This window comes from Salvelinus alpinus, chromosome 2 (assembly GCF_045679555.1).
Source record: "Salvelinus alpinus chromosome 2, SLU_Salpinus.1, whole genome shotgun sequence".
NCBI classification, from domain to species: Eukaryota; Metazoa; Chordata; class Actinopteri; order Salmoniformes; family Salmonidae; genus Salvelinus; species Salvelinus alpinus.
In genome coordinates, this window is record NC_092087.1 from 102,781,277 (window position 1) to 102,801,172 (window position 19,896).

Consider the following 19,896-nt stretch of genomic DNA (forward strand, 5'->3'; position numbering starts at 1 on the left):
TAAGATGGAAGAGAAAATATATCAGCTTATTGTTAAATTATTATGACGTAAAGTGTTTCCAAACTTGTTTCCAAACTGCGTTACCCACTCCAGCCAGCAGATGGCGATATGCGTCTTTCAGCTGACTCTTCTTGCGTGACGTGTAATCTAGTGGACTGGACCCTTCTTTAGGAACAACAACGCGGCTACTCTTTCAACCACCTCGGTAGCTTGCTAGCCAACATAAAACTGAAAGATTGACGCTTTAGACCATGTTAATGTACATTAGCTAATCTCAGTGTTTTAAACACAATTCTTTTGACGTTTCTACTGGTTAACTTTAAGCTAATTTGGTTGTTTAATTTGCAAAGTTGTTAAACATTGATACTGAGCCTAGCGTTAGGCTAGTCGCTAATTCTAACATCCCAGACTATGAGCTCACTAAACTACTCATCCCCTGTTAAAGAAGAGGTCTGCTGTATGCAGAAAGAAGCTCTGAGGCTGAACATTGTCGTGAAAGAAGAAGAGGATGTTATAGAGGAAACCGAGGAAGAACCTTTCAGAGAGGAAGAGGATGCTATCTCAGTAGAGGTGAAGGAGGAAGACGTCTTGGGAGTGAAAGAGGAGGAGACAGAATATCAGATTAACACCAGTGAGTACTGTCTTTAACAGGGACACAAACTATGCCGTTGTTGAAATAATGTGGGGTTTTAAAGGGCATTCTACTGAAGTTCTACACTTGAATATGTTGTTCAGTACGGTAGGAATTGTTAAAGGGGCCATCTGCCTTTGTTAGTTTTAATCTGCCATTGGTACATATATTTTGGGGACTTTTAAATTAGATTTATTAAATTATCCATGTGGTCTACATTAAAGTGCATCTCATCTAGTATAACAGGCTTTTAAAATTCAATATTGGAGCATCATTTATCAAAGGGATGCGAAAGGCACCCATTTCGTGGAACTACCCCTTCACATTTGCATTTTAGGCCCTGTTTAGAGATATTAATGCCTCTTGTAATACCCTATGATTGTAATAGACGTTCGTAAGTTTACCATCTGTTTGATGTTCTCGTTCACACAGGAGAGAGACATGACTATTGTGGATCCTCTGGGGAGCCTCAACAACATCCTGATGCTGACGAGTCAGAGAAGAGTCTCTCCAGATCAGAACACCAGATGGTACAGCTTGGTCTGGTCTAGCATACAGCTTGCTCTATCTGGGTCTGGGCTGGGTTTCTGTAAAGCACTTCATGACAGCGGTGACATAAGCATCCATAATGATATGTGTCTGTGTCCCCTCTTTATGGTTACCAGGACAACGCTAGCCCTTCCTACCTCCCGGAGTCCCCGTTTTGTGCCTCTCCCGGTAGCACCTTACTGCTGGGTATGAATAGGTTGTCTGTGCTGCTGGTGGACTGCAGGAAAACAACAGGGCTGAGTGGAACTGTGAGAGGAGGAGAAGAGAAGAAAGGATCAGATTTGACTCATCAAAGTAAGTGCTGTAGTTTAGTTTGAACAAATAAAATAGAGTTCTGTTAGTTGACAGGAATATAGACTGGTGGATATGGATGTTATGAATATAACACTGAAAAAGGATTCTGCCAATGAAAAGAGAGAAACCAATAGACCATATAAAACCTTGATGAAAGTTAGCTTTGGAGAGAAAGTTTCAAGATGATCTGATGTAAGGTGCATGTTTTACAAAACCTTTTCCTAAAAACATAGATGTTACATTGTCTGTCCCAGTCAACCCCCCCTTTCTTTACAAGACTCTAGAACACACAAACTAAACTCCAGACACTTAAATGTGGTCTGTATTGCTTCATTAATATCTGATCTACACAACTTGTTAAACAGGCCAATATATATTTTAAAACAAGCTCCTTTTTTTGTCTTGACCTCCGTCTCTGTAATGGACAAAGTTCATTTAATTTCATACTTTAACAGGTCATATAAAGCCTGAACTCCAACATATAGACCTTACAGAAGATGGTTTCAGTTGGAAATGACTAACTTTATTAATAAAATGTGTAACTGATGCTAACAGTTGAAATTCCTCCACTGTCCCTGTCCCCATACCAGGCTCAAACCAGTGATCCTCTGCTTCTCAACACACGTGACCGCTCTCCTTGAGAATAAACTATATTCAGAGTTCTAGAGCCACACACTCACTATAGCACAATAATTACTATAGCACAGTGTATTTAACAGATGGTGAGATCAGAAACAAATCAGCCCCTTTGTTGCTCTGTTTCAGAGCTACTCTGCCTTCTGACGAAGGAAAACCTTTTCAACTATAAATGTATATTTGGCTGCCATTTAGGCTGCAACAACTATACAGTGCAACACCCCCTGATCTGTTGTTTTATGAAGGGTCACCTACGCCCAGTACCCAAACAGCTAGTCCCATCCTGGGATTTTTATGTTTTGCTTGAGACCATTTCTGCTGTTGGAGCCGCTGGAAAGAATAGAAATTAGATTTATATTGTTTAAAACTGCTTTACATTAGCCATTACATCCGTATAATGAGTTACACCCCCATACCTTCATGAGGTTCTATAGTAGCAAGGACCTGACACCTCCGGAGGGCTTGATGGCTCAATCCACCAGAGGTATGGCTACAACATAGGCATTGTTCAAAGGCATCTCTGTTCAAGAGATCTGTAATGCAGCATGTTGTGGTGATGTACCCTCATGAGGTTCTACTGACTGGACATCACTACACATACGGTGAGTAGAGTGGGGACCTCTGAGGGATGATCCTGTCTAGACTTGGCATCAGAGAGGGTATGAGCTCTGTGGTAGTTGACTATATCCCCAAAGTGAGAGACTAACGAGTCACTGAAATAGAACTGAAGGTTCCCTTACGGAACCCTGATTCTATGATATTCACCAGGTTACCTAACAGAACCCTGATTCTATGATATTCACCAGGTTACCTAACAGAACCCTGATTCTATGATATTCACCAGGTTACCTAACAGAACCCTGATTCTATGATATTCACCAGGTTACCTAACAGAACCCTGATTCTATGACATTCACCAGGTTACCTAACAGAACCCTGATTCTATGATATTCACCAGGTTACCTAACAGAACCCTGATTCTATGATATTCACCAGGTTACCTAACAGAACCCTGATTCTATGATATTCACCAGGTTACCTAACAGAACCCTGATTCTATGATATTCACCAGGTTACCTTTCACACATGGAAGACGGGAGCGACTATGTCCCTGATACAGGAAGTGGTCTGCTATTGGCCGTTGCTATCGGAGAGTACAGTGCCTCCTGAAAGTATTCAGACCCCTTGACTTTTTCCACATTTTGTTACATTACAGCCTTTTTCTAAAAACACAATACCAAACATTTTTGTTTGATAATTTTGCTAATTTACCAAAATATACAAAACTGAAATATTACATTTACTTAAGTATTCAGACCCTATACTCAGAACTCTGTTCAAGCAGCAGGTTCTGCTCTGGAGCAGGTTTTCATCAAAGATCTCTCTTAAAGGAGGACTGTAGCATCTAATGATGAAACATTATGGAGTCTTAAAGGAGGACTGTAGCATCTAATGATGAAACATTATGGAGTCTTAAAGGAGGACTGGGATGGGAAAGGAAAGGGGATATCTAGTCAGTCACAACTGAATCCATTCACCCTAAATGTGTCTTCCGCATTGAACCCAACCCCTCTGAATCAGGGGGCTGCCTTAATCGACGTCCACGTTATCGGCGCCCAGAGAGCAGTTGTTGGGGGTTAACTGCCTTGCTCAAGGGTAGAACGGCAGCTTTTTTCTACCTTGGGGGGCGTGCGGATTCGAACCAGCGACTTCTCAGTTAATTGCCCAACATTCTTAATCTCTAGTCTACAAACGTCACAAATGTTCCAACTTCAATTCATTATTTCTTAATGATGCTTTAAAACCTCTCTAGGGGGTGTGGGACGCTATCGTCCCACCTGGCCAACATCCAGTGAAATTACAGAGCGCCAAATTCAAATACTCATTATAAAAATTAATGAAACATACAAGTGTTATACATCGGTTTAAAGATTAAGTTCTTGTTCATCCAACCACGGTGTCACATTTCAAAAAAGACTTTACAGCGAAAGCAAACCATGCGATTATCTGAGAACAGCGCCCAGCAGACAAATCATAACAAACAGTAACTGGCCATGTAGACGAGTAACATAAGTCAGAAATAGCGATAAAATTAATCACTTACCTTTGATGATCTTCATATGATTACACTCACAAAACTCCCAGTTACCCAATAAATGTTTGTTTTGTTCGATCAAGTCCCTCTTCATATCCAAAAACCTGTTTTGTTAGTGCGTTTTGTTCAGTAAAACACTGTCTCAAACAACATCCGGTGAAATTTCAGAGCTTGAAACTCAACAAAACAGAAATTCTCATAATAAACATACATGAAAGACACAAATGTTATACACCAGCTTAATCTTGAGCCTAGGGGGGTGCCATTTCGACTTTGTAAAAATTCGTTCCCAAATTAAACTGCCTCGTACTCAATTCTTGCTCGTACAATATGCATATTATTATTACTATTGGATAGAAAACACTCTCTAGTTTCTAAAACCGTTTGAATTATTTCTCTGAGTGAAACAGAACTCATTCTGCAGCACATTTCCTGTCAGGGAGTGAGATTTCAGAAATCGAGGTCCCTGTTCTGAGGTCAGTTTATAAGTCCCCATGTAAGCCATCGGGCTACATGCACTGCATACGCCTTCCTCTAGATGTCAGTAAGCGGGGAGAATTTGAATGGAGTCGATTGCGCAATCTGGGGCCCTATATAAGACCGTGGAACGGAAGTACCGTTCTTTTCAACGGTGCGCCTGGCGCATCAGGGACATCACTATGGCCTGCTGCAAAGCTTTCGTTTTAGCAGTTCTGTATCTCCGGTCATGTTTTTATTCGTTATAGTTGTTAAAGACATCATAAGGTAGTTAATTTAAACCGACTTATAGCAGTTTATATCAGTTTATTGCGATTTTCTGGGATTTCTTTGTCATGCGCTTTCACGAGTTGGACACCTCTCCAGTGGGTGGCTATCGTTAGCTGCTATTTCGACAGGAGAAGAGGACATATTTCAACCAAAAGACGATTGTTCTGGAGAAAGGACACCTTGCCCAAGATTCTGATGGAAGCTCAGAAAATAATAAGTAGTATTTATGCTGTTAATTCTTATTTATGTTGGCAAATGTCAAATAATAATTCCGCCATGAATTTCAGTGCGGTCTCGCTTTAGCGCACGCTGTATTGCGCAGTAACGTTAATTTTAAAAATATAACACAGCGATTGCATTAAGAACTAATTTATCTTTCATTTGCTGTCCAATCTGTATTTTTTTGTCAAGTTTATGAATAGTTTTCGATTAGATTAGGTGCTTCTCCAAGAGGGCGCCGGACAGATTGCTTGAAGTTTCGTCCACTAATCACATTGTATAACCACGATTTGTGCCGCTAAATATGCACATTTTCGAACAAACTCTATATGGATTGTGTTTTACAGCGAAACAGAATATAGCGTTATATTAGCTTACCACAATAGCCAGAAACACTTGGGCGCCGACGACTAGTTCACATCTACGACAGATATATGAAATAGCATCATAAAATGTTTCTTACTTTTGCTGATCTTCCATCAGAATGTTGGACAAGGTATCCTTGGTCCAGAACAATCGTTGTTTGGATTTAGAACGGCAACTTTCCCTCTTGATTTAGCGAGCACACTAGCCAAGTGGCACGGATCTCTCCATCGTCAACAAAGTCAGAGAACGGAACACTGCAAAACTCCCGGAAAATTTTCAATAATCTGATTAAACTATATTGAAAAAACATACTTTACGAGGATATGGTCACATGTATCAAATAAAATCAAAGCCGGAGATAGTAGTCGCCTATAACGGCAGCTAAACAGAAGGCAATCCCACTGTCCACCTCGCGCTCTTCAGAGTACCGAAAATGAGGGACACGTCATACAAAGAGCTTGTATTCCACTTCAGACCAAGGTAAACACTAAATTTCTTCTCTCACAGCCTCTTGACATCCAGGGGAAGGTCTATGAAGTGCACGAATACTCTTACGTATCATGCCCATTTATAGGCAGGAAGAAGAACAGAGCCTCGATTTCAGACTTTCCACTTCCTGGTCAGGAAGTTTGTGCCAAATGAGTTCTGTTTGACTCAGATATAATTCAAACGGTTTTAGAAACTAGAGATTGTTTTCTATCCAATAGTAATAATAATATGCATATTGTACGAGCAAGAATTGAGTACGAGGCCGTTTGAAATTGGCATCTTTTATCTGGCTACTCAATACTCCCCCTGCAGCCCAAACGGGTTAAAGGAGGACTGTAGCATCTAATGATGAAACATTATGGAGTCTTAAAGGAGGACTGTAGCATCTAATGATGAAACATTATGGAGTCTTAAAGGAGGACTGTAGCATCTAATGATGAAACATTATGGAGTCTTGAAGGAGGACTGTAGCATCTAATGATGAAACATTATGGAGTCTTAAAACTTCTTATGGCTAGTGGAACCCCTCGAAAAACATTCCGCTGAAAAGGCAGAGCGCTAAATTCAAAAATAATTTTTAGAAATATGTAACTTTGATGCATTCACAAGTGCAATACACCAAATTAAAGCTTAACTTCTTGTTAATCTACCCATCGTGTCCGATTTCAAAAAAAGCTTTACAGCGAAAGCACACCATATAATTATGTTAGGTCAGAGCCTAGTCACAAAAACACACACAGCGATTTTCCAGCCAAAGAAAGAAGTCACAAAAAGCAGAAATATAGATTAAATTAAATTTATCACTAACCTTTGATGATCTTCATAAAATGGCACTTATAGGACTTCATTTTACACAATACATGTATGTTTTGTTTGATAAAGTTCATATTTATATCCAAAAATCTCAGTTTACATTGGCGCTTTATGGTCAGTAATGTTGTGCATCGAAAACATCCGGCAAATTTTCAGAGGCACATCAATTTACAGAAATACTCATAATAAACATGTAAAAGTTGATAAAAGATACAAGTATTATGCACAGAATTATAGATATACTTCTCCTTAATGCAACCGCTGTGTCAGAATTCAAAAAAGCTTTACGGAAAAAGCAAACCATGCAATAATCAGAGTACGGCGCTCAGACACAAGCCATGCAGATACCCCCAATGTTGTTGAGTCAGAAATAGCGTTTTAAATATTCACTTACCTTTGATGATCTTCATCAGAATGCACTCCCAGGAATCCCAGTTCAACAATAAATGTTTGTTTTGTTCGATAAAGTCCAACATTTATGTCCAAATACCTCCTTTTGTTAGCGCGTTTGGTAAACAAATCCAAACTCACGAGGCGCGGGCAAGTCCATGCGAAAGTTCCGATGAAAAGTTCAAAAATGTATGTTACAGTTCGTAGAAACATGTCAAACGATGTATAGAATCAATCTTTAGGCTGTTTTTAACCTGTTAAGGATAGGGGGTGCTGTTGTCACTATTTATGGAAATCGTGTAATTTTTGAAACGGCTTCCTACAAAATTCTTGATCGTACAATATGCATATTATTATTATTATTGGATAGAAAACAGTCTTTAGTTTCTATAGGCGTTGAAATTTTGTCTCTAAGTGGAACAGAACTCATTCTACAGCAATTTCCCTGACATGGAGTCAGATTTCACACATTTTGGCCCCTGTTCTGGAGTCAGTTTTAAGGCCACTGTTATTCCTATGAGTATACGAACACTGCTTACGTCTTCCCCTGGATGCCTTTACGTGATGACGATTTGAATGGTATCGATTGCCCAATCACAGCCACTATAAATGAAAAAACCCTGTAGGTAGGAACTCTTTTCTTGGTGCGTCATGCGCGCGGAGGATACCGAACTACTGTTTTTCCAAGCATTAGTGTAGCCAGTTATATTTCTCCGGTCATATTTGTACTCATTATAGGAGTTAAAAACATCATAAGGTAGTTAATTTAAAGCGTTTTATAGCAATTTATATCCGTTTGGTGCGATTTTGGGACATTTATTTCTGAGCCACTGTGAATCTCTGGGCACCGTTCCAGTTCATGCCGAACGCAATGTGCATTTCTGCATGGCAAGAGGACAGCTTTCGACCAAAAGACGATTAGACCCAAGAAAGGATTCTTTGACCAAGATTCTGATGGAAGAACAGCTCAAAGTACAAACAATTTATTATGATAAATCGTGTTTCTGTCGAAAAATGTTAGTGTCTTAGGACGCCATTTTTTTTGACTTAGCTTCGCTTGGCGCAAACTGTATTGAAAAGTAAGGATAATTTAAAAAATGTAATTCCGCGATTGTATTAAGAATTAAATTGTCTATCAATCGCTGTCCACCCTATATTTTTCAGTCACGTTTATGAGTATTTATGTATACGACTAGATCACTGTCTAATATGGCGCACGAACATTTTCTGACCAGCTGGGCTACTTTTCTCATTGTCTAACCATGATTTTGGTGGCTAAATATGCACATTTTCGACTGTATATGTATATGTATATGTATGTTGTAATGTGATGTTACAGGAGTGTCATCTGAAGAATTCTGAGAAGGTTAGTGAAAAAATTAATATATTTTGGCGATGTTTACGTTATCGCTCTCTTTGGCTAGAATCAATGCTGGGGTAATGTTCGCACATGTGCTATGCTAATATAACGATTTATTGTGTTTTCGCTGTAAGACACTTAGAAAATCTGAAATATTGTCTGTATTCACAGGATCGGTGTCTTTCGATTAGTGTATGCTGTGTATTTTTACGAAATGTTTGATGATTAGTAGTTAGGTAAACACGTTGCTCATTGTAATTATTCTAGTCCATTTGTGACGGTGGGTGCAATTGTAAACTATGACATATACCTGAAATATGCACATTTTTCTAACAAAACCTATCCTATACCATAAATATGTTATCAGACTGTCATCTGAGGAGGTTTTTTCTTGGTTGGTGGCTATCAATATCTTAGTTTAGCCGAATTGGTGATAGCTACTGGTGTTGGTGGACAAAGAAAAGATGGTGGATTATGCTAATGTGTTTAGCTAATAGATTTACATCTTTACATATTGTGTCTTCCCTGTAAAACATTTTAAAAATCGGACATGTTGGCTGGATTCACAAGATCTGTGTCTTTCATTAGCTGTATTGGACTTTAATGTGTGAAAGTTAAATATTAAAAAAAATAAATAATAATTGAATTTCGCGGCTCTGCCTTTTCAGTGGGGGTGGGGGGGGTGTGCCGCTAGCGGCACCCCGGGGCTAGACAGTTAACATAAATCTTCAATAATGTTCCAACCAGCGAATTCCTTTGTCTTTAGAATTGCAATGGAACGCAGGTCGCTCTCACGTGTAGGCGCATGACCAGCTCATGCCACTCTGGCAGACCTCTGGTTGAAACAGCTCTCATTCCCCTCTCCTTCACAGTAGAAGCCTCAAACAATGTTCTAAGACTGTTGACATCTAGTGGAAGCCTTAGGAAGTGCAATATGACCCCATAGACACTGTACATTCGATAGGCAATGAGTTGAAAGCTACAAACCTCAGATTTCCCACTTCCTGGTTGGATTTTTCTCAGGTTTTCGCCTGCCATATGAGTTCTGTTATACTCACAGACATCATTCAAACAGTTTTAGAAACTTCGGAGTGTTTTCTATCCAATAATACTAATAATATGCATATCTTATCTTCTGGGGATGAGTAGCTGGCAGTTTAATTTGGATATGCTTTTCATCCAAACGTGAAAATGCTGCCCCCTATCCTAGAGAAGTTTTTAACAGATGCACTGTGTGTGTGTATACTGAACCAAAATATAAACAACGATTTACAGTTTATATGAGTCAGTGATTGTAAATAAATAAACGAGGCCCTGGTCTATGGACTTTACATAACTGGGCAGGGGCACAGCCATTGGTGGGCCCTGGAGGGCATACGCCCACCCATTGCGGAGCCAGGCCCAGCCAATCAGAATTCGTTTTTCCCCACAAAAGGGCTTCATTACAAAGAGGAAATACAACTCTGGTGGCTGGTCTCAGACAATGTGGAAGTCCTGGGCTGGCGTTGTTATATGTGGTCTGTGGTTGTGAGGCCAGTTGGATGTACTGCCAAATTCTCTAAAATGACGTTGGAGGCGGCTTCTGGTAGAGATTTTAACATTCAATTATCTGGTAACAGCTCCAGTGGATATTCCTGCAGTCAGCATGCCAATTGCACGCTCCCTCAAAACTTGAGACATCTGTGGCATTGTGTTGTGTGACAGAACTGCACATTTTAGTGGCCTTTTATTCTCCCCAGCACAAGGTGCACCTGTGTAATGATCATGCTGTTTAATCAGCTTGATATGCCACACCTGTCAGGTGGATGGATTATCTTGGCAAAGAATAAATGTTAACTAACAGGGATGTAAAAAATTCTGCCATCTTTTTTTTCAGCTCATGAAACATCCAACACTTTACATGTTGCGTTAATATTTTTGTTTATTGTAGTTACTCTCAGTTTTAGGAACATCTTCCCAAATATTTCACTTTATTTTTTACTTTACCCAAAATATGACATCAGCGATAGTCAAAATGTTGAAAATCTGTGAACGTCTAAATAAGAAATTGGGCCATTTAAACAGCAGGCGTCGAACCCTTTCGACAACGGGGAGATTTTACTGATGTGCTTTGTGTCTTTGACGTAAAAACAAGTTTTGGACTTCCACTTAAAATTATTTATTTACTTATTTTATGTTTAAGGAAGTGTGTACAGTTGTGGCCAAAAGTTTTGAGAATGACACAAATGTGAATTTTCAGTCTGCTGCCTCAGTTTGTATGATGGCAATTTGCATATACTCCAGAATGTTATGAAGAGTGATCAGATGAATTGTAATTAATTGCAAAGTCCCTCTTTGCCATGCAAATTAACTGAATCCCCCCCCCCCCAAAACTGGAAGCTTCAAAAGGAGGGTGATGCTTGGAATCATTGTTCTTCCTGTCAACCATGGTTACCTGCAAGGAAACACGTGCCGTCATCATTGCTTTGCACAAAAAAGGCTTCACAGGCAAGGATATTGCTGCCAGTAAGATTGCACCTAAATCAACCCTTTATCGGATCATCGATAACTTCAAGGAGAGCGGTTCAATTGTTGTGAAGAAGGCTTCAGGGCACCCAAGAAAGTCCAGCAAGCGCCAGGACCGTCTCCTAAAGTTGATTCAGCTGCGGGATCGGGGCACCACCAGTACAGAGCTTGCTCAAGAATAGCAGCAGGCAGGTGTGAGTGCATCTGCACACAGACTGATATTCTGCAAAAGGTACAGGGATTGGACTGCTGAGGACTGGGGTAAAGTCATTTTCTCTGATGAATCCCATTTTCGATTGTTTGGGGCATCTGGAAAAAGCTTGTCCGGAGAAGACAAGGTGAGCGCTTCCATCAGTCTTGTGTCATGCCAACGGTAAAGCATCCTTAGACCATTCATGTGTGGGGTTGCTTTTCAGCCAAGGGTGTGGGCTCACTCACAATGTTGCCTAAGAACACAGCCATGAATAAGGAATGCTACCAACACATCCTCCGAGAGCAACTTCTCCCAACCATCCAGGAACAGTTCGGTGACGAACAATTCCTTTTCCAGCATGAAGGAGCACCTTGCCATAAGGCAAACGTGATAAGTGGCTCGGGGAACAAAACATTAATTGTCACCAGGGTGGATTGCAGAGGTCTTGAAAAAGAAGGGTCAACACTGCAAATATTGACTCTTTGCATCAACTTCATGTCATTGCCAATAAAAGCCTTTGACACTTATGAAATGCTTGTAATTATACTTGAGTATTTCATAGTAACATCTGACAAAAATATCTGAAGACACTGAAGCAGCAAACTTTGTGGAAATTAATATTTGTGTCATTCTCAAAACTTTTGGCCACGACTGTAGCTCGCATTCTGTATCATACAGCTATGAAAATAATATATTTAGAACCACCTGCTCGATTGGAATTAAGCGACGTCTGTGTCTTGAGTGTCCAAGAACGGTTTAGTTTTTTGTGTTCTGACTTGTAAAACAGAATGAATAAAAAAGTAATGTAAACATTATCAGTAATTACCAGGAAACTCTACAACATTTATTTGAAAATCACACCAAGATTGTTAACTTTAGATTGTCAAAACTGGCCTTAGCTTATTGAGCGATCTGATTAGGATTTACCTTCGTAGCAAGGCCTATTTATCATGTGGAGGTTTCATTCAGATCTCTTTTTTTAAAAACACACTGTCTTTGGCAGGAGAAAGATCAGACTCAGAGGAACCAGAGCCAGGGACGTCCAAACCAACAAGAAGACACCAGTGTTCCCACTGTGGAAAGTGTTTTAACCAGTTAAGGGACCTGTACCGACATCAGAGAATACACACAGGGGAGAAATCTTACTACTGCTTGCAGTGTGGAAAGGTATTTCAACTGGTCAGGGGATCTGAAAAACCATGAGAGAATACACAGAGGGGAGAAGCCTTACCACTGTCCCAGTGCGGAAAGAGTTTTAACCGTTTAGGGAACCTGAAAAAACATGAGAGAATACACACAGGGGAGAAGCCTTACCACTGCCCCCAGTGCGGAAAGTGTTTCGACTGGTCAGGGGAGCTGAAAAACCATGAGAGAATACACACAGGGGAGAAGCCTTACCACTGCTCCCAGTGTGGAAAGAGTTTCAACTGGCCTGCGGATCTGAAACGGCATGAGAGAATACACACAGGGGAGAAGCCTTACCACTGCTCCCAGTGTGGAAAGAGTTTCAACCAGCCGGGGGAGCTGAAATGGCATGAGAGAATACACACAGGGGACTTGCTGTCTTATATTGTTGACTGATAATGATTACCTGTTTTTACTATATGAACTTGAATTGTTAAAACATATATTTGCATGTTTTTATTAGAAAACATGAATTGAATATGGAGTATGAATATAGAGTAGGTCAGATTCCTTCTGTTTTAAATGGTCCTTTTTTAAACTCTGACACTGTGTGTGTTTATCTGGGTGTCATTCCTCCAGCACTACAGATAATCAAGTGTTATTTGGATGTGATGCATTTGTTCCGTTGTTTACATTTGCAATGTTGGCCCACTGATGATTTAATGAAATGAAAATGTTCACAGACTCTGTAATACAAAATGTTAATTGTATGTGTCCACATATCTGAGTATGTGACTTGTGGCGGATGAATCGGAATTAGTTGGGTAACATAGATAATTAAGATGTCTTATCTGCATAATATGCTGATGTGATATACTTGTTATTAGAATGTATCCCTTCGGACTCTGGTGTTGGCAGTTGCACTTCTTCCCTCAGCTGGGGCTCAGTCACCTGGGGCCCAGAGAGGGGAGAGGTCAGGCTTGTCTTTCACATGTCCCTGGTGCTATGCAGAATATCAGGAAGGGAAGAGGACAGGAGGGAACATTGTCTTCATATGTGAATGTATCTGTTAAACTATGTGAAGGGATGGTGTGTTTAATGGGGAACCAATTACTGGTTTCCACAATGTCTGTGCGCAAGTCACTCCCTCCTTTGGCATTGGGGGGAGGTGTATGGCAGTGTCTGGAACCATTGTATGTCCTCTCTGATGTTGATCCTGGGATAGTGTATGACCTAGAGGCTCACTCCCCTCAGTGAGCTTGTCCAGGAGTGGGGTCAAGAAGGGGTTTTACTTGAGATGGGAGTATCTAGAGTTGACAATTGAGTTATGCCATTGGATGAGTTGGTGTTTTTGTGCTATGAAGTACCAGGAACGAGATTAGAACCTCGTTTTAGGGACCAAACTGAACGATAATTTATAGCGAATGCTATCTGGCTACGGGATACTCCTTTCTCATTATAAAGTCTCACTTTGTGAACTGTTCCTAATATCTGTGGTTTGTTATGTCGACTAGGGGGTGGATCTTTGCTATAAAAGATCTCAGTAGCCATTGTGTTGCCACTCTCAACGGTTCATTAGAAATAGTGAATTGTTGAAAGTCATTGCAAAGATCTTATTATTAAAGATGTAGTTTAAGTATAACTCTGATTGGTGTGTGAAGTTTTTAAGTATAACTCTGATTGGTGTGTGAACTTTGTCTCTCCTCATTTGGTAATACAGAAATTAACCACCACAGACTAACCTTGTGAAACTGTCCTATTATAATCTCCTGTTCCTGGGAGTATCATCCTGTGTTGCAAACCAGCTGCACCTGTGTCCTTGTATGAATAAAGTCCCGCCCAGGAACAGGAAACTATAAAGATATGTGCTCATCACCCAATGCTTCAGGAATTCAGACTGTCTACACTGTGCTGTGTAACTGTTATTCTCTCTGAGCTCAGAAATAAAGAATCTTGGTTTGACTTGGACTCCAGCAGATCCTTATTTTATAATATCCACCACAACTCTCCCACGGATTGCTGTTTATCATTGTCTCAATGAAGACTTCTTTGTTTTACTTTCCTTGGGTCATTTACAAGCCTCCCACTGGTTGAATAAACTTTGTTTCCATGTCATTTAAACAAAACAAATCCATGTGATGATGTTTGATTAATATGGAAAACTGATTGGATTTGTAAAAAGCCATGAACATCAGGTATTTTTTATTTTTCACCGAACTGGCAACCTAAATCCAATGACAGGTGACATTTTGTGTTGATTTCATGTTGAATCCACTTTAGTTGACGACTCAAAGAAATGTAAATAGAAACTAGATGTTGAACTGACGTCTGTGCCCAGTGGGCTGGTTTGAATACGTGGCAGGTGTTGGATCAATATCCACCTTCGTTGCTAAGTTTCCATGCAATTTGCGCCAGATTTCCATGTGAATATTCTCAAATCTGCATAAAACAATATACACATTTTCCCACCAGAAATGTTTGCATCAAACAGACTTATTGTGGATAAAAGGCTTTGCGTTATGACGTAGTGCACAAGAAGAATAACGTTTGCTGTTAAATTCCCATGTACCGAATGAAAAATACAAGTTAAATTGGTTTCCATCACATTTTCAACTCCACTGATGGTTTTAAAAACTTGCTCTTGACCCGTGCACTGTAGCCTGCAGCTCACATATACAGTGATGGTAGGCTACCTACATGATGAGATTATTATGGATGAGAGAGATATTATTTTATTCGTCAAATGGCAGCCAAGCATCAATCATCATGTCACCAGAATAAGACCATCAAAATGTATTGGAAAGGAGCATCAAGCTCATCACATGCAGTTTCACCACCCTGTGAAGTTCATAACTTATTTTGTCTGTAGCCTAATAAACTGCATGGTTTCCCAAGTCGTAGAGGGAGGACCACACAACATATCATCACGTGACTCCAAGTTAAATAAGATGTGATGGTTATTATATAAATATTTGTGGATAAATGAGTTTCCACCGCCATTTCTTGCTCATACATTTTTACTGACACAAAAAGACCCCACCATGTCAAACAAACTAACAAATTGTCTGTCTGCATTAATAAAAGTGTACAGGCATATCCTGTTTCCGTCAGCCCGGTCATTACTTTTGAAATGGTTGGATCAATATCCACCTTCATTATATGGATGAAGCCTGATTTGAAGTGTCTGAGTAGTTCTATCTGATGTCATAATACACCCCTCTGATAATCAAGTGATATTTAGAATGTCTGAGTAGTTCTATCTGATGTCATAATACACTCCTCTGATAATCAAGTGATATTTAGAATGTCTGAGTAGTTCTATCTGATGTCATAATACACTCCTCTGATAATCAAGTGATATTTAGAATGTCTGAGTAGTTCTATCTGATGTCATAATACACTCTGATAGTGATCCATTTGCTCCATTGTTTCCATGTCAGTTGGTTTCCCACTCTGATGATTTATATCTGACAGAGGGGCTTTAAAGGAATAGTATGGTCACATTTACAGGTTGTGGCTCAGTATTCTTAGTATGATGTGAAAAAAGAACAATCAACTATTTATTGATAATGTATATTCCTATTCAGCTTCTACATCTGCATAGAGGCAAACAGTATCTTAAAGTTGATTAAATATATATATATATAAATTGTACACTTCTATTTTCACAATTTGAATTATTATTCATCAAAAACTATACCAACAATACACTGCAGCTTTGACATCAAGAAGACAATGGGCTGATGGGTGGTGGTGCTACTATACAGGTAAAGCTGTTCAAAATGAATGTTCAATACACACAATAGGTTGATCGGTAGCCAGTTAGCTAGCTGCTACAGTCCAATATGAATGTTCAATACACACAATAGGTTGATCAGTAGCCAGATAGCTAGCTGCTACAGTCCAATATGAATGTTCAATACACACACTAGGTTGATCAGTAGCCAGTTAGCTAGCTGCTACAGTCCAATATGAATGTTCAATACACACAATAGGTTGATCAGTAGCCAGTTAGCTAGCTGCTACAGTCCAATATGAATGTTCAATACACACAATAGGTTGACTGTTGACCAATATGAATGTTCATAATGAGGGAAAAATAAAGGTGGCTCTCCTGTCATCATGGGGCTCCTGCTGCAGGTAGCCTAGCGGTTACTAGTGTTGGGACAGTAACCGAAAGATCTCTGGTTTGAATCCCAAAGACAACTAGGTGAAAAATCTATCAATTTGCCCTTGAGGACACCAGCAGCAGGATCCTCATGTTTCTCCCATTCTTCTCTGCAGATCCTCTCAAACTCTGTCAGGTTGGATGGGGAGTGTCACTACAAAGCTATTTTCAGGTCTCTCCAGAGATGTTAAATCGGGTTCAAATCCGGGCTCTGGCTGGGCCCCTCAAGGACATTCAGAGACGTCTCCCAAGGCCACTCCTGCATTGTCTTGGCTTTGTGCGTAGGGTCGTTGTCCTATTGGAAGGTTAACCTTTGCCCCAGTCTGAGGTCCTGAGTGCTCTGGAGCAAGTTTTCAAAAATGATCTCTCTGTATTTTGCTCCGTTCATCTTTCCCTCGATCCTGACGAGTCTCCCAGTCCATGCTACTGAAAAACATCCCCACAGCATGATGCTGCCAACCCAATGCTTCACCGTAGGAATGGTGCCAGGTTTCCTCCAGACGTGACCCGTGGCATTCATCAGACCAGAGAATTTTGTTACTCATGGTCTGATAGTCGTTTAGGTGCCTTTTGGCAAACTCCAAGCTGGCTTTCATGTGCCTTTTACTGAGGAGTGGCTTCCGTCTGGCAACTCTACCATAATGTCCTGCTTGGTGGAGTGATGCAGAGATGGTTGTCCTTCTGGAAGGTTCTCCCATCTCCACAGAGGAGCTCTGTCAGAGTGACCATTGGGTTCTTGGTCACCTCCCTGACCAAGGCCCTTCTCCCCCGATTGTTCAGTTTGGCCAGGCAGCCAGCAGTAGGAAGGGTTTTGGTGGTTTCAAACTTCTTCCTTTTAAGATGATGGGGACCTTCAATGCTGCAGAAATGTTTTGGTCCACTTCCCCAGATCTATGCCGTGACACAATCCTGTCTCGAAAGGAGTATATCACATCAAATACAGGCTACTTAAAGTTCATGAGAGAACACACATATGCTCGTACACTTGTCTCATTTTTACAAAAATAGAATTGTGCTTTTGGTCATGCAATATTTTCTTTATATATATACACTGATCATACCAAACATTTGGAGAGAAATAAACATCCTAATATGGACTAGGAACCTCTTCCTTTTCCCTCAGAAGAGTCTCAATTTGTCGGGGCATGAACTCTTCAAAGTGTCCAAAGCCTTCCACAGGGATGCTGGCACATGTTGACTCCAATGCTTCCCACAATTGTGTCATGTTGGCTGGATGTCCTTTGGGTGCAGTGAAGGCTCCTCAGAGAAGGATGGTCTTCCCCTTCCTCCTCTGAGAAGCCTCCACTGCACCCAAAGGACATCGAGCCAACATTACATAATTGTGGGAAGGGATTTTCAGTGAGTTTCAGAAGAAAATAAATTGGTAAAACATTCAAATAAAATCATTTTTGGATAAAACTATACTAAATATAATCACATCACCAAATAATTTAATAAAACATACTATTTTGCGTCCTCCTCTGGGTACATTGACTTCAATACAAAACCTAGGAGGCTCAAGGCTTCCATAGACTTAAACAGTAATTATGACAACTTTCGGAGAACATCCTCCAACCTATCAGAGCTCTTTCAGCATGAACCTTCTCCGCTGTGCAATGTGGTTTTCCGAGCTGGTCATGGGTGCACCTCAACCCCGCTCAAGGTACTAAACGATATCATAACCGCCATCGAGAAGAGACAATACTGTGCAGCCGTATTCATGGGTTGGCACCCCCCATTGGGATGTGCCATGGCGAAGATCTTTGTGGGCTATACTCGGCCTTGTCTCAGGATGGTAAGTTGGTGGTTGAAGATATCCCTCTAGTGGTGTGGGGGCTGTGCTTTGGCAAAGTGGGTGGGGTTATATCCTGCCTGTTTGGCCCTGTCCGGGGGTATCATCGGATGGGGCCACAGTGTCTCCTGACCCATACTGTCTCAGCCTTCAGTATTTATGCTGCAGTAGTTTATGTGTCGGGGGGCTGGGGTCAGTCTGTTATATCTGGAGTATTTCTCCTGTCTTATCCGGTGTCCTGTGTGAATTTAAGTATGCTCTCTCTTTCTCTCTTTCTTTCTTTCTCTCTCTTGGAGGACCTGAGCCCTAGAACCATGCCTCAGGACTACCTGGCATGATGACTCCTTACTGTCCCCAATTCAGCTGGCCGTGCTGCTGCTCCAGTTTCAACTGTTCTGCCTGCGGCTATGGAATCCTGACCTGTTCACCGGAGGTGCTACCTGTCCCAAACCTGCTGTTTTCAACTCTCTAGAGACAAACGTTTCTTAAACAGAAAAAAACGGGATAAACATACCTGAATTTGTCAAATAAAATCAAACTTTATTTGTCAAATGCGCCGAATACAACAAGTGTAGACCTTACAGTGAATTGCTTACAAGCCCTTAACTAACAGTACAGTTCAGGAAGAGTTAAGAAAATGAGCAAATGACCAAAAGTAAAAAATTATAAAAAGTAACGCAATAAAATAACAATAACAAGGCTATATACAGGGGGTACTGGTACCGAGTCAATGTGCAGGGGTACAGGTTAGTCGAGGTCATTTATACATGTAGGTCGGGGTGAAGTGACATTTCATAGATAATAAACAGCAAGTAGCAGCAGTGTACAAAACAAATGGAGGGTCAATGTAAATAGTCCAGGTGGCCATTTGATTAATTGTTCAGCAGCCTTATGGCTTATGGGGGTAGAAGCTGTTAAGGAGCCTTTTGGTTCTAGACTTGGTGCTCCGGTACCGCTTGACGTGCGGGAGCAGAGAAAACAGTCTATGACTTGGGTGACTGGAGCATCTGACAATTTTTTGGGCTTTCTTTATAATTGTCCTGGATGGCAGGAAGCTTGGCCCCAGTGATGTTCACTACCCTCTGTAGTGCATTACGGTCAGATGCCGAGCAGTTGCCATACCAGGCGGTGATGCAACCGGTCAGGATGCTCTCGATAGTGCAGCTGTAGGTCTTTTTGAGGATCTGGAGACCCATGCCAAATCTTTTCAGTCTCCTGAGGTGGAAAAGTTGTTGTCGTGCCCTCTTCACGACTGTCTCGGTGTGTTTGGACCATGATAATTAGTTGGTGATGTCTTCAAGACTGTCTCTCACCTAAAAAACCTATCTCGACCTGTGTGCACCTACGTTCTAAACTTTCAGTCATAGGCTAGGTTGTAGCAATCTCATGATGGGTATAGGGAAAATGTTAGTATCATGTAGTAGCCTAAACCTATTGCTGTTACATTGAACAGGGTGAATGGAATATGAATGACAGTCATCCAATATGCTGTAATACAGGGGTGTCAAACTCATTTCGCATCGT

General features: G+C 40.7%; 1 protein-coding gene and 1 pseudogene across 1 annotated transcript; both read left to right on the forward strand.

Annotated features, from left to right (window-relative positions):
- LOC139547605 (zinc finger protein 107-like) overlaps positions 1-19,896 on the forward strand; it is a 123,669-nt pseudogene that overhangs the window by 66,633 nt on the left and 37,140 nt on the right.
- Positions 167-14,374, forward strand: LOC139547450 (zinc finger protein 582-like). Its single transcript, XM_071356355.1, has 4 exons — positions 167-631; positions 1,064-1,161; positions 1,297-1,474; positions 12,291-14,374. The coding sequence occupies exons 1-4, from the start codon at positions 412-414 to the stop codon at positions 12,488-12,490; spliced, it is 696 nt and encodes a 231-aa protein (XP_071212456.1). The 5' UTR covers positions 167-411; the 3' UTR covers positions 12,491-14,374.

What these genes read in the sequence shown, in the direction of transcription:
- LOC139547450 (XM_071356355.1), top strand. Translation starts at nt 412, where the DNA reads ATGAGCTCACTAAACTACTCATCCCCTGTTAAAGAAGAGGTCTGCTGT. An exon ending in AGAATATCAGATTAACACCA is followed by an intron (nt 632 to 1,063) that starts GTGAGTACTGTC and finishes TCGTTCACACAG; the next exon opens with GAGAGAGACATGACTATTGT. An exon ending in CCAGATCAGAACACCAGATG is followed by an intron (nt 1,162 to 1,296) that starts GTACAGCTTGGT and finishes TATGGTTACCAG; the next exon opens with GACAACGCTAGCCCTTCCTA.